The 14051-nt window shown below is 38.6% G+C and overlaps 1 protein-coding gene across 2 annotated transcripts in view; it reads left to right on the forward strand.

The window, feature by feature from the left end:
* Positions 1–14051, forward strand: part of ABAT (4-aminobutyrate aminotransferase) — a 67073-nt gene that overhangs the window by 38163 nt on the left and 14859 nt on the right. The window contains exons 4-9 of one of the 2 annotated variants that reach the window (XM_087729117.1): positions 164–193; positions 1224–1341; positions 5249–5298; positions 7322–7402; positions 8250–8342; positions 9252–9314. In XM_087729117.1, the coding sequence (XP_087585243.1) occupies positions 164–193; positions 1224–1341; positions 5249–5298; positions 7322–7402; positions 8250–8342; positions 9252–9314 (435 nt within the window). The remainder of the gene's footprint in view (positions 1–163; positions 194–1223; positions 1342–5248; positions 5299–7321; positions 7403–8249; positions 8343–9251; positions 9315–14051) is intronic. The other variant, XM_087729118.1, reaches the window with a different exon arrangement.

The raw sequence follows: 14051 nt of genomic DNA on the forward strand, positions 1-14051 counted from the left end.
CATGACATTTAGATGCCCTTTGTACTTCCTAGGGTTGAATGAAGTAAAATAAAAAATAAAAAAGAGAAACCAAAAAAAGTTGAATAGGTTGTACAGGAACATTTCACCTCCTGGTTTTTCGATTGGTCAATCTGTATAATAATATTCATTCTTCTTCTTTCAGGAACTAATGAAACAGTTGAATGGGATTCAGGTAATTTCTCCAGATTCCACTTGAAAAACATCCCAGATCTTCTACCCTTCAAATATTGGCTGCTGAATCACAAAATTGTGTGAATGGCAGGTTGCTAAGCGACATACGTATGCCTGTTTTGTAATCAGCAAGGCCATGAAGCTAAACAGAATGGGAGCATATTTGTTGGTGGCAGACAAATAATCTGGATATAACTGGGTGCTACAGGAAAAAAAAAAAAGAGGATGTGTGGGTGAAATTAAATAAATAAATACCTAAAAATTAATAAATAATCCTGCCAAAATTCCCCAATGCTTCCTGATGGGAAGGGCACTTGGGCATAGATTTGGAATATTGGCCACTGCTCTATTCCAAGTGCCCCGGATCCTTGGTCACATGGCCCAGAAAATGAATGAATGAAGCCTGCCCTGTTTCCTGGTGCACCCCAACGCAAACAGATGCAAGACAAGGGGCGGGGGACAGAAACACACATGCCCAGTGCATTCCTTGGCTCAGTGAGCTCAATGAAAAATGCAGTGGATGGTCTCGCACAATTGCTCATTGCATTTAGCCTCAGCTAGCCGCTTCTGTAAAATGGACACTCTACTGCATTACTGATCTTTTCAAATTCATTTCCGTTTGAAAATTCGGTAAACGGGACTCACATAACAATAAGACAATCCTAGAATCCCCTTACCTTCACTATATAATTTTTCACTATAATAAAATGTACAAAACAAACAAAAACAAAGATAGAAACTAAGCAATAAAACCTCCGAGAGAACCTGAAAAAAAGAAAAGCAGAATTGTACAACTGTAGTTGTCATCCTAAACTTTTCCCCCTTTTTAGTCCCCAAATGCCAAAACTATCAGAATTCCCTTGTCTTTCCAAGATAAGCATGTTTAGAGAAAAACGATTTACAGAAATGGGAAACCAACCAGAATTTCCTATTCTCCTTCCTATCCAGCCTAAATTGTGGCTTATTTTGCTTGATTCTCAACTTTGGCATCACACCAGGAAATCTCAGCTTGTTTCATCTGTTTCTCTCAGAATGCAGAGGCAGTCCACTTTTTCTGCAACTACGAAGAAAGCCGAGGAAATTATCTTGTGGATGCTGATGGGAACCGGATGTTGGATCTCTACTCTCAGATTTCATCCATCCCAATTGGTAAGAATTTTTTGGAGTCTTTGCAAGAATTTCCGATCTCGGTTGGAGCAACAGTGGGCAGCCAAGCACCCAAAACGCTCCTTTTCAGCATCAAGAGCCACACCAAAGTTCCGTATGTCAAATTGGGAGTACAGGCAGGAAAAAGAGTACAGATAGTCCTTGACATTCGTTGTGTGAATGGCACTGAACGAGTCACCTGGTTTGGAGAGTCTTGTTCTAACGCCAGGGTCAGTAACCTTAAACACTCAAAGAGCCATTTGGACCCATTTCCCACAGAAAAGAAAACACTGGAAGTCACAAAACCCTTCCTGTGCCTGACTATTTCCTCAGCGGTCACAAAACTAGCATATGTAGTTGAATTAAACTTAATTTTTTTCCTGAAACTTCTTTTCTTGGATTTATCCTTGGTTGGCCTACCGACCATAGGGGGAGGGGGAGTGTCGAAAAGTTCAATAAATCTCATGCTGGCAGGTGTCGCACATTGGTGGTTATGATGCCTATTTTGAGCGAGAGGGAGCCGCAGCAGAGGGATGAAAGAGCCATATGCGGCTCCAGAGCTGACCCCTAATCTAAGGGAAAAAGCTTCATCTGAGCTTCTGGAAAAAGGAGGCAACTCAGGTGAAACTAAATGGGAGTATTTTGAATCTACCAGGTTTTTAACCAGCAAGTCTTCAATTTTAGGTAGCTTTTGTTCTGACTCAGCCTTGCCAAGTAATGATAAGCCGCTTGCTCGCGAGTACAAACAAACCCCTTTTCAAACAGGATAGGAAGTCTTTTTACATGGATAAAGAAAAAAATCAAACGTAATTAGTCCCAACAGACAGGGCCAAGAAATCCTAATTGCTTGCTGTATCCTAAAAGTGAACAGTTGACTGTGACAACTGGCCACTCCCAAACCTCTACTATTTATTTCCCAGCTGCTAATATCCACGTCTGCCTTTCCCTGAGAGCCGGCTTATTGATTTCCTTTGTTTTCCTCTCCTCTCTGTGCATACGTGCATCTGGGATGGGCCCCATCTCTTCCTCCCCCTCACTCAGCTCAGGCCCTGAAGACAGCTGGCTCTCCACTTGGGGGAGGACGGAAGGGCTGGGCTCTGACTTCTGAAGTTGTTTCCTTATCAGAGCCTTCCCCCCCCCCCAACCTCCTCCTTGTCTGACTCTGCTGTTAGCTCTGCTGGCAGCCAACGGGACACAACAACTTTATTTTTTTAATCTCTTCTAAGGATAGGATAGTTCTGGAATGATGCCAGGTGTCCTTTTTTCAGCCACTTTTGACCTGCCACTCAAGAAAAATATTAGCGCACATCATACTTCAGTCCTGCTGCAAATGTGACTTTTCAGGACTGATTGGAAGTACAGTTCTGCGCTCTAAAAAGTTTGCCATATTTAATTTGAAATATGCATTTGAAAAACAAAGGTCACACCTTTGAAGACAGTGGACAGAGAGAGAGAGATGATCATTGGTTTAAAAGGATCAAAGATCTACATTAAAATTGAACATCCCTGAGGAGGAGCCAATGTTGCAACAATATGGTTGTGCGGTCTCGATGCTCTGAGACCGCAGCCAATACTTTTGCCGCTGGGTGGTCCAAACGGACCTAAACCGTCCCGAAGAGATGGTGAACAGGAAGAATAAGTCTTGCTGATCTCAGGGATATCGCAAAATCCCTGAAAGAAGCAAGAGAAGTTCTTCAAGCCGGCGACAAAAATCCAGCCACGGCTGACAAAGTCGGGGCGGCTCCAGAACGGAAGGATACGGAATGAGAAAGTGTTTCTAGCTGGTGAGGAACTTTTACTGTTTTAAAAAGAGACTGCCTATGAAAACTTAAAAATTAATCTAAATTGAAGAATAGAAGAATCAAGCAGCGGAATTAAATTTGGAATGGTTTTGGACAGTGGTTATCTTACTTTTAAAATGCTATCTTCATGGATGGAATTTATGTAAGCCTTTTGAAATGGATGGATTAAGTTTTCTTCTTCTGTTTTTTCTTTATTGTTCTCTGTAACCTATAGACTAAAGTTTTCCTCTTTCATTGCTGTGGGTATTTTTCTAATTCATTTAAAAATTGGACTCTTTTTTTTAACTTGAAATACAAAAAAGATACAAAAGGAAACTTTTTAACAGGGTTACCATTGCTCGGAGGCTGGGAGGTTTTGTTGATTGGAGCATTGTGTATTGAAAACGGAACACTTTTTTGTTCTTCATGGATTCTTTTAACTTGGCACTACAAGGTTTTACTGCTTGGCTACAGAGAGTGATAAGAAGGGAAGCACACAGATGTCCCTTTGAAGTATATTTCTAATCAGAAAAAGTGGAAATAACTTTCTTTGTGAATCTATGCTTTAATTGTATTAACCTTCCAAGCTAGAGCAGCCGTGTTTGTTAGAATGGCACAACTTCAAAAGAAAATAGAAGTCTCAAATTTGCAAAAGATACCTTCAGAAATACAGAAATTATCAAATATATATGCACATAACAATAAAATATGATGAAAAAAATGAGGATGTTTATCAAATGCAAAACAGGGTGATTGAAACTCAAAAAATGAAGTGGAAAATGAATATAAAGAGATTAAATGTGCTGATGTTTATGGTAATTGGTTTGTTCCTGAAAATGGAAAGAATGAAATACTAAAAGAGGAATTAAATGGAGAGGAAATCTATTCCAGAGGGCAAGATACAAAAGAAGAAAAAACTAAAGAATCTATGGACTTAAAGAAAGAAATTCTATTAGCAAAAGCATTGATAGCACTGCTGACAATCAAAGATAAGCTGAATAAGGAAACAGAAAGAAGGCATCAAGATTATATGAGAGATCTTATAAGCAAGGAGTTGCTAAGAGACATCTATACAAAAATTTAATTTTGGTATATTTTATGATGAAGGACCCTTAAACAATTATAGTCAAATGAAAATGGAGATATAATAATGATGGTGACATGTACAAATATTTGAGTTAAAATACTTAAGTTAATATGAATTATGTTTGTTGACTGTGGAAGAGATGCACGAAAAAATTTTTTTGTAACCAACTGATACACTTTCTATAGCATGTAAAGAAGGATGCTGTATTTGTTTTAAATTAAAAATTTAAAAATATATATTTAAAAAATAAATAAAATTGAACAGCCCTCCCTCTTTTGAAGGGGGAGGGGGTACAGGATACCACCTACATCCTGTTTACAACACAATCCCTTTCAGTAGTTCCAAGAAGGTTCCACGTTCATTTAGTTTAGTTTACTTTATTGTCATTGCACCTCATACAACAAAATTAAATGACATCTTCAGTGTACATTATAATTATAAAAATAAAACACAAACACACATCCTTCACATGCTATATAATTGAAAACCTGATATTGCATCAATATTGCACTATACAGTAGAATTCAGTATAGTTATTGCTTTGGAAAGCTGTTTTTCAGTCTGTCCTTGTTTTTATTATCCTGTACCGTCTGGCAGATAGTAATAGTTGGAAAAAAAGGGTGCCCAGGATGAGATGGGTCTTTAAGAATGTTTTGAAGTTTCTTAAGGCAGTGGGAGCTATAGAGCTCTTCCAAAGAGGGGAGAGGGCAACCCATGATCCTCTGGGCAATGATGTTGACCCTCTGGAGCACTCTCCTATTTGCCACTGTGCAATTGGCAAACCATTTGCACTATTCAGGTGACCCTGAGGGCATAGATAAACCTCCAAGTAGCCACAGCAACTCTCAGAGAGAGCACTAATGACCAGATCACTGCAAGAAATATAAATCCTTCCATCCTCCACCATTCAGTCAGAACTGACGAAGCCTGTTGGGTGAGAAGAAAACATCTTCAAGGAAAAACAAAATCCAGTTGCCTGGGGAGCAATTTAATGGGAAATTTCTTGAAAGCAGATGACAATGGTCTCTGTGTTTCCTTCTAGGCTACAGCCACCCATCTCTGATCAAACTTTTACAACAGCCCCAGAATCTGGTAAGTGACCTTTTGCTGAAGGTACCAAGTTGCCAAAACAGTGCATAAATTGCCTCTTTGTGAAGCTTCCGTTCTTCTCCCCAAGATCCCAGAGTGTCTGCCTGTCCTTTCCCAGGGCCGTTCACCCACTGCTCAGGGTCTCTGAGGCTGGAACCAGGAGCCTCCCCACCTACTTGGGGGTGAGTCTCCGAAATAAGCCATTTTTACGGGAATGGCTGAGAATGACAGGAGTTGGCATGAACGGTTTTGTCTTGCTCTCTTGAGCTAGGAGAGACCAAAGGAACTCATTCCCTGATTGGTTCTGGGTTGGTTCTCATATCAACCATCTTTTGGTTGGCAGCCAAATGGGAGAGAGAGAGAGAGAGAGAGAGTCTGAAGAGCTACCGCAAGGTTTCCTGGGGTTGTGTTGCCCTGGGGCTACTAATCTCCATCATAATTTAAATTCTCTGTGTAATTGTCAGAGTTTGTTGCAGAAAAATCAAATCCAGAACATAATGGATTCCACAGGATTCATTAACTTCTTTATAGACATAATAACACAGGAATAAATGTACAATACCAACAGCAGATTCTTCCAACATGGTAGAGAGGAGAGGCTGTAAGTAGTTTCAATTCAGAGAGCGGACCAGATTAGTTCTCTTGCACAGTCTCAGAACTACATAGGTAAGCCACGCCCAGGCTCTGAGCTGTCTGGCATGGCTCTCAGTCACCAAATAGTTCCCATTGGCTGACCCAGTTCCCATGCCTATGGATTGGCTGACCTTGTTACCCTGTCCTATTCCAGCCAGTCTCCAATGGCTGACCTCTTGCTATGGCCCATTCCAGTTCATGAATATTCTGACAGTAATCGCCACTGCTCTTCATTGCAAAGCTAATGTGTGTGCTGGACAAGGCTGCCCACAAAGCATCAGAAATGGATGGAGGATGCTCGCAGCAAACTAGACTAGGCTAACATGTGTTTGGTACAGTGGTGGGTTCCTACCGGTTCGTACTAGTTCCAGCAGCGACCCAGGCTTACCACGCCCCCAAACCAGTTCCCCGGGTAATGCCACCACCACCTTGTTTTTTAGTTCTGCACATGCGCAGAACAATTTTAATTGCACTGTGCATGCGCATGAAGCATGCACATGAGTGAACCAGCAGTAGTGCCTGCCGAAACCCATCCCTGGTTTGGTAGCTTATAATTCGGTGTTTGGGGAACCCCAAGTGCTAGACTGGCATGTAATATGAACAGAACCACATGCCCTCTAGACAACTGTGTTATTAGCATGAATGGTTTTAGCATGTTGTGTAAACTCCTCTTACATGTAGACTGATTATAAGCTTTTTCTCTGGATGTCCATGACAAGATCGATCTTTCTTGATGAGCCAAGGATGGATCACCAACGGAATAGTTTTGAAGGCAAAACCAGCAAAACCTGGTTATTTTTTAGAAATTTGGACATAAGTTAAACCCAAGCAATCTTTTAGAGCAGTGGTTCTCCACCTGAGGGATTCTGGGAGTCAAAGTCCACACATCTCAAAGCTGCCAAGGTCAAGCAACACTGATCTAGAGGGCACAAAGAAAAGAAATCTGTTCAAAATCTAGAGGACACCAAAGCGTCTCAGTAATAAGTAGCATCTTCCATCTGCAGATACTCTCAAATAGTTTCCACTCCAGCTAAATTCTGATACCAGAAAGAGCTTGCTTGGCTTACAGGTTGGGGGAAGAGTGGTTGCAAGCCTCAAAATTGGGGGTGTTCTTTGTTTAAGGCAATTAAGGTCACCTCATGCACTGTTTTTGGTTGACCCTTTGATAAGTTTGTATTCTATTCATGATAAAGTTCTCTTCTTTTCTCTTGTTTCTCTTCTCTTATTTTTCTTTTCTCTGTTCTATTTTCTTCTTTCATTTTTCTCTTCCCTTTTCTTCTTCCCTTCTCTTCTCTTCTCCCATTCTTTTCTCTGTTCTATTTTCTTCTTTCATTGTTCTCTTTCCTTTTTTCTCCTTCCCTTCCTCTGTTCTCTCTCTTTTTTCTTTATTCAGAGCACTTTTGTCAACAGACCTGCCCTAGGAATTTTGCCTCCAGAAAATTTTGCTGAAAAGCTAAAGGAATCTTTGCTTTCGGTAAGTTTTAATCTAGCACCGAAGGAGCAGTGAAACTGACATCCAGCATTGGGTTTTGCGAAGAATTCCAGGACTGGCAAATACAAGGAGAGGCTGAGAAAACTGGATAGGTCTGGCATTTTAAAAGGATAAGGGAATGATAGCCCAAACACCTGAAAAGATGCAACATGGAACATTATGAGTTCTCTATTATAGATACCCATGCTTCGCAATGAAACTATGTGATTGGGCAATGCAGGAGAAATCTGGTTCACTCCGGTTCAATCCGTTGGCTCAGTGGTAGTCGATGATTGAAACATATAAGGGAATATCGCTCCTGCCACCTTGAGTCTGGAATTAGTTCCATAGGTAGAAGGCGTAGACATTTTGGTGATGTACCAATGTTTAGTACTTTAAGGAGCCCCAGACCGCTCCTGAGTGAAGGAGTGGAATGTCTGCCAGTTTGAAATGAGGTAATGGAATGTGAGGCAACTGGCAGTTGGAACAGAGTTCTTTTCAGGTGGGGAGGGGGTGTAGAACTTCTTAGCATCGGAGTGTGTTAATTACTGTATAAGAAAAGCTAATGATCTGATTCTCATTTTGAAAAATCCTTTCTTAGCGAGCACCTAGAAGTCAAGAGGAACATAAGTGCCAAATTTCAAGTTTGTAGACTTTACGGTTTAGTCAGTAGGCTAAATGGCACTTCCAACCCTTAAGATTCCATAACCGTATCCTTTAGCACTGGGGCTAATTTTAAACATTTGCGGGGTGGTGGTTAAAATAAGCATCATTTTGTTGCAATGCTCAGTTATGACGAGCCTTACATGCTCTTTGAATCGAAAGATCTGTGTTTCTTCTCCGCTGCCAGGTTGCTCCTAAAGGCCTCTCTCAAGTAGTAACCATGTCCTGTGGATCTTGCTCCAATGAAAACGCTTTTAAAACTATATTTATGTGGTACAGGGTGAGTAAAAGCTATATGGATGCTCTGGGAGGGTGGTCTTTGCTCAAAGTGGGATATAGAGAGTGAGGAGACCCTCAGTTCAATTTCAAAATCTTTGTGTCCATGTAGGAGAAGGGCAGACAGAGCTGGAGGGTGGAGTTAAACATGTCATCACTTTAGAGTCCTTACGTTGCCACAAATGATCCAACTCTCCCCCCTCCCTCATAGAATTTCTTTGACCCTTAAGATAAAGGTAAAGGTCACCCTCACACAGTATATTGCCAAAAGTATTCGCTCACACATCCAAATAACCAGAATCAGGTGTTCCAATCACTTCCATGGCAACAGGTGTATAAAATCAAGTACCTAGGCATGCAGATTGTTTTTACACACATTTGTGAAAGAATGGGTTGCTCTCAGGAGCTCAGTGAATCCCAGCGTGGAACTGTGATAGGATGCCACCTGGGCAATAAATCCAGTCGTGAAATTTCCTCGCTCCTAAATATTCCACAGTCAACTGTCAGCTGTAACATGGAAGTGTTTGGGAATGACAGCAACTCAGCCATGAAGTGGTAGGCCACATAAACTCGTCCAACATCAGTGTATGACCTCACAAATGCGCTTCTGGGAAGAATGGTCAAAAATCCCCATAAACGCACTCCCGAACCTTGTGGACAGCCTTCCCAGAAGAGTTGAAGCTGTTATAGCTGCAAAGGGTGGAGCGACATCATATTGAACCCTATGGGTTAGGAATAGGATGTCACTTACAGTAAGCTCATATGCGAGGAAAGGCAGGTGAGCGAATACTTTTGGCAATATAGTGTATGTGCTAGTTGTTCCCGACTTTAGGGGGCGCTGTTCATCTCCATTTCAGATGGGTTGGAAGGCAATTCTTGACTAGGATGATGATGGGAAACTTTTCTTTTCCAGAACAAAGAAAGGGGAGACAACAGAGTTACCAAAGAAGAGTTGGAGACCTGCATGATTAACCAGGTAAGGGACATTCCTTCATTCGGCAGAGCAAAAAGCCCATGTCAAATTACATTCTGGGTCTTTGCTTCAAGGTTCACCTGCCCAGCAAGGCAGCATAAGACCTAGAGCTGGTCCTCAACTTAAAGAATAGTTCACTTAATGACCGTTTGAAGTTACGATGACACAAAAATGAGTTATGACCATTTTTCACACTTATGACTGTTGCAGCATCCCCCTGGTTGCAGGATTTACATTAGGATGCTTGACAAATTAGTAAATATATTTTTTTATTAAGTTATAAAGTATTATAAAAGACAAAATACAGAAGCAAATAAGAGGCCAGTGAAGGGGAAAGGAAAAGGGGAAAGACAACTGACTCACATTTATGACGGTTGCAGTGTCCTGGGGTCATGTGATCCCCTTTTTGCGACCTCCTGCCAAGCCAAGTCAATGGGAAAGCCAGATTCACTTAACGACTGTGTTCCTAATGGAACAACTGCAGTGATTCACTTCACAAATGTGGCAGGAAAATTCGTAAAATGGGGCAAAACTCACTTAGCAAATTTCTCACTTAGCAATTTAAATGTTGGCCTCAATTGTGGTCATAATTTGAGGACTACCTATACCTAAATTAGAATGTGAACACACACACACTTTGCAACCTCAGAGGACTGGCAACTAAAAGGACAATGTGAACTGAGTAGTGGTCAGCACAACACTTGCCACCTTTTGTTGTTTTTATTCTAATTTTCTGACTACAAACATTTCTGTATTCCAACCCTCACTCCTGCTTTCCTGTAGAGTGGATGTCCCTTTTATTTAAAAAATCAGCCCTTTTTTTTTAAACCCAACAAACCTTTCCCAACAAAGTCCCAAGAGAACGTCATTCTCTTGGTTCTCTAATCTCTTTCACAACTCAGTTTCCTCATAGCAACTGATAGTCCGTTTCATCATCCTTTAAATCAGTTTTGCAAACTTATAGTAAATGCCACTGCTCCATTTTTCTGTGTTTATGCAAGTAATGCCTTATTCTATTCTATTCTATTCTATTCTATTCTATTCTATATTTATTCTATTCTATTCTATTCTATTCTATTCTATTCTATTCTATATTTATTCTATTCTATTCTATTTTTATTCTATTCTATTTTTATTCTATTCTATTTTTATTCTATTCTATTTTTATTCTATTCTATTTTTATTCTATTCTATTTTTATTCTATTCTATTTTTATTCCGTTCCATTCCATTCTATTCTATATTTATTCTATTCTATATTTATTCTATTCTATATTTATTCTATTCTATTCTATTCTATATTTATTCCTTTCCATCCATCCATCCATCTATTTATCTTTCTATCTATCTGTGTGTGTGTGTGTGTGTGTGTGTGTGTGTGTGTGTGTGTGTGTGTGTTGTATTTCTGCAAAAAGGCAACAGTAAAAATATTGGGTTTCTGCCTGGATGGTCTCTTGTGACGAGCCGAAAGACAGAGAATGGAAGTAGTGATCTTCCTCCCATATTTGGGCATACCGGGGGTTGTAAAAATCTAATATATATATTACATTAGATAAATCTTATATATATATATATATATATATATATATATATATATATATATATATATATATATATATATATATATATATATATATATATATATATATATATATATATATATATATATATATATATATATATGTTTTATTTGTGCTGATAAATAAATAAAGGGAGACTAGTATAGATCTATTTCAAGCTATTTAGCTCTCATCAGCTAGCCATACCCTTACTGGGATTCGAACCTGTGCTGTAAGGGTATGGCTAGCTGATGAGAGCTAAATAGCTTGAAATAGATCTATACTAGTCTCCCTTTATTTATTTATCAGCACAAATAAAACACAAATATAACAAAGGCAACAGTAAAAATATTGGGTTTCTGTCGTGATGGACTCTTGTGACGAGCCGATTGACAGATGATGGAAGCAGTTAGCTTCCTCCCATAATTGGGGCTTACCAGGGGTTATGACACTATATATATATATATATATATATATATATATATATATATATATATATATATATATATATATATATATATATATATATATATATATATATGATTTTTTTACAACCCCTGGTAAGCCCCAATTATGGGAGGAAGCTAACTGCTTCCATCATCTGTCTATCGGCTCGCCACAAGAGTCCATCACGACAGAAACCCAATATTTTTACTGTTGCCTTTGTTATATTTGTGTTTTTTTATTTGTGCTGATAAATAAATAAAGGGAGACTAGTATAGATCTATTTCAAGCTATTTAGCTCTCATCAGCTAGCCATACCCTTACTGGGATTTGAACCTGGGCTATATTACATCCTAGGCAAACTTCTTAGCCATTAGGCCACAGGCTCTTATCCGTTATCAGCGAAACTATTAGGCCACAGGCTCTTATCCGTTATCAGCGAAGCCAGGGTGAAAGGTATCTATTAGATTTTTTACAACCCCTGGTAAGCCCCAATTATGGGAGGAAGCTAACTGCTTCCATCATCTGTCTATCGGCTCGTCACAAGAGTCCATCACGACAGAAACCCAATATTTTTACTGTTGCCTTTGTTATATTTGTGTTTTTTTATTTGTGCTGATAAATAAGCAGTTAGCTTCCACATATATACATATATACATATATACATATATACATATATACATATATACATATATACATATATACATATATACATATATATATATATACACATATACACATATACACATATACACATATACACATATATACATCATATACAACATATACAACATATACAACATATACAACATATACAACATATACACATATACACATATACACATATACACATATACACATATACACATATACACATATACACATATACACATATACACATATACACATATACACATATACACATATACACATATACACATATACACATATACACATATACACATATACACATATACACACACATATATATATATATATACACACAAAGGCAACAGTAAAAATATTGGGTTTCTGTCGTGATGGACTCTTGTGACAAGCTGATTGACAGATAGTGGAGGCTGTTAGCTTCCTCCCATAATTGGGACTTACCAGGGGTTGTGACACTAATATATACCTTCTTCCCTGGCTTCAGCTGATAAGGAGGATAACTTGTGGCTTAATGGCTAAGACGTTTGCCTAAGATGTAATATAGCACAGGTTCGAATCCCAATAAGTGTATGGCTAGCTGATGAGAGCTAAATAGCTTGAAATAGATCTATACTAGTCTCCCTTTATTTATTTACCAGCACAAATATAACACAAAATGTGTAACAAAGGCAACAGTGAAAATATTGGGTTTCTGCCTGGATGGTCTCTTGTGACGAGCCGAATGAGAATGGAAGTAGTGATCTTCCTCCCATATTTGAAATCTTATATATATATATATATATATAAGAACAGATATATATTCTGTTCTGATCTATTCTATTCTTAATTCTGTTCTGTTCTATATTTATTCTGTTCCGTTCCATTCCACTCTCCACTCCACTCTACTCTTCTCTACTCTATTCTATATTTATTCTATTCTATTCTTAATTCTATTCTATATTTATTCTATTCTATTCTTAATTCTATTCTATATTTATTCCATTTCATTCCTTTCTATTTCTATTCTATTCTATTCTTATTTCTATTGATTTCTGACTCTGTACACCATGGTTCAGTTAGCCATGAGTTAGAGCATTAGCTATGTAGCCAAAACAGATGCGATAAAACAAGAGATCATTTTAATAATACAATACTATAGCAGAGTTGGAAGGGACCTTGGAGCTAGTCCAACTCCCTGCCTGTGCAGGAAACCCTATACCGTTTCATTTTGATAGTCTTAGTTCTCTTTCCTTCATTATTACTAAATCAAATTCATTCTGTCTTGTATCTGGGGCAAACTTGTCATTTCTGTACATCTTTCCATGGAGATTCTCAGTCATCCAGGTCATGTTTGTCCCAAAGGAGCTTTTTCAAGTGGCAACTGGATGTTCTTGTTTTTCTTTGAAGACGTTTCGCTTCTCATCCAAGAAGTTCATGGATGAGAAGTGAAATGTCTTCAGGGAAAAACAAGAAAGTTCAGTTGCCACTTGAAAAAGCACTTTTGGGACATCCATTACTGGAGGTTAAGAGTCGTCTAGATCGTCACTTATCTGAAATGGTATAGGTTATCCTGCTTCTGCAGAGGGCTGGACTAGAAGACCTCCAAGGTCCCTTCTATTCCATTCCATTCCATATTCCATTCCATTCTATATTTGATAGATATTTAATTCTATATTCTATAGATATTTAATCGAGAATACATTTCAAATAAATATTTTCTCATAAAAATGGTTCCCCGCTTTATTTCTTTCTAGCTTTATGTCTGGTGCTCCTTCCACTGAAACTGGAACACTCCTTTAGATAAGCCACACTTTAAAGGAGTGTAGTTTATCTAAAAGTTGCAATGTGTTGCCTTATCTATTAGTATTATTGACCTTTACTTTCATTTTATCTTATCTTGGTTTTCTTGTTTTATTTCCATACTTGATGTTCTTAAAAGCTGGACAATGTCCACAATAAGGTTTGAGCCAGCTAGAGAACAAGAGGGTGGATGAATGTTGCAAATTGTTTCTTTTATAGTTGAAAATCAAAGATGTTTTCAGCAAGAGTCAAGTACTCTGGACAGGCAGGGGTGCTTTCCCCAAATTGGG

The sequence above is a fragment of the Thamnophis sirtalis genome, unplaced genomic scaffold, assembly GCF_051295495.1.
Source record: "Thamnophis sirtalis isolate CommonGarterSnake01/CBP01778 unplaced genomic scaffold, rThaSir2_p1.2 scaffold_14, whole genome shotgun sequence".
NCBI lineage: Eukaryota > Metazoa > Chordata > Lepidosauria > Squamata > Natricidae > Thamnophis > Thamnophis sirtalis.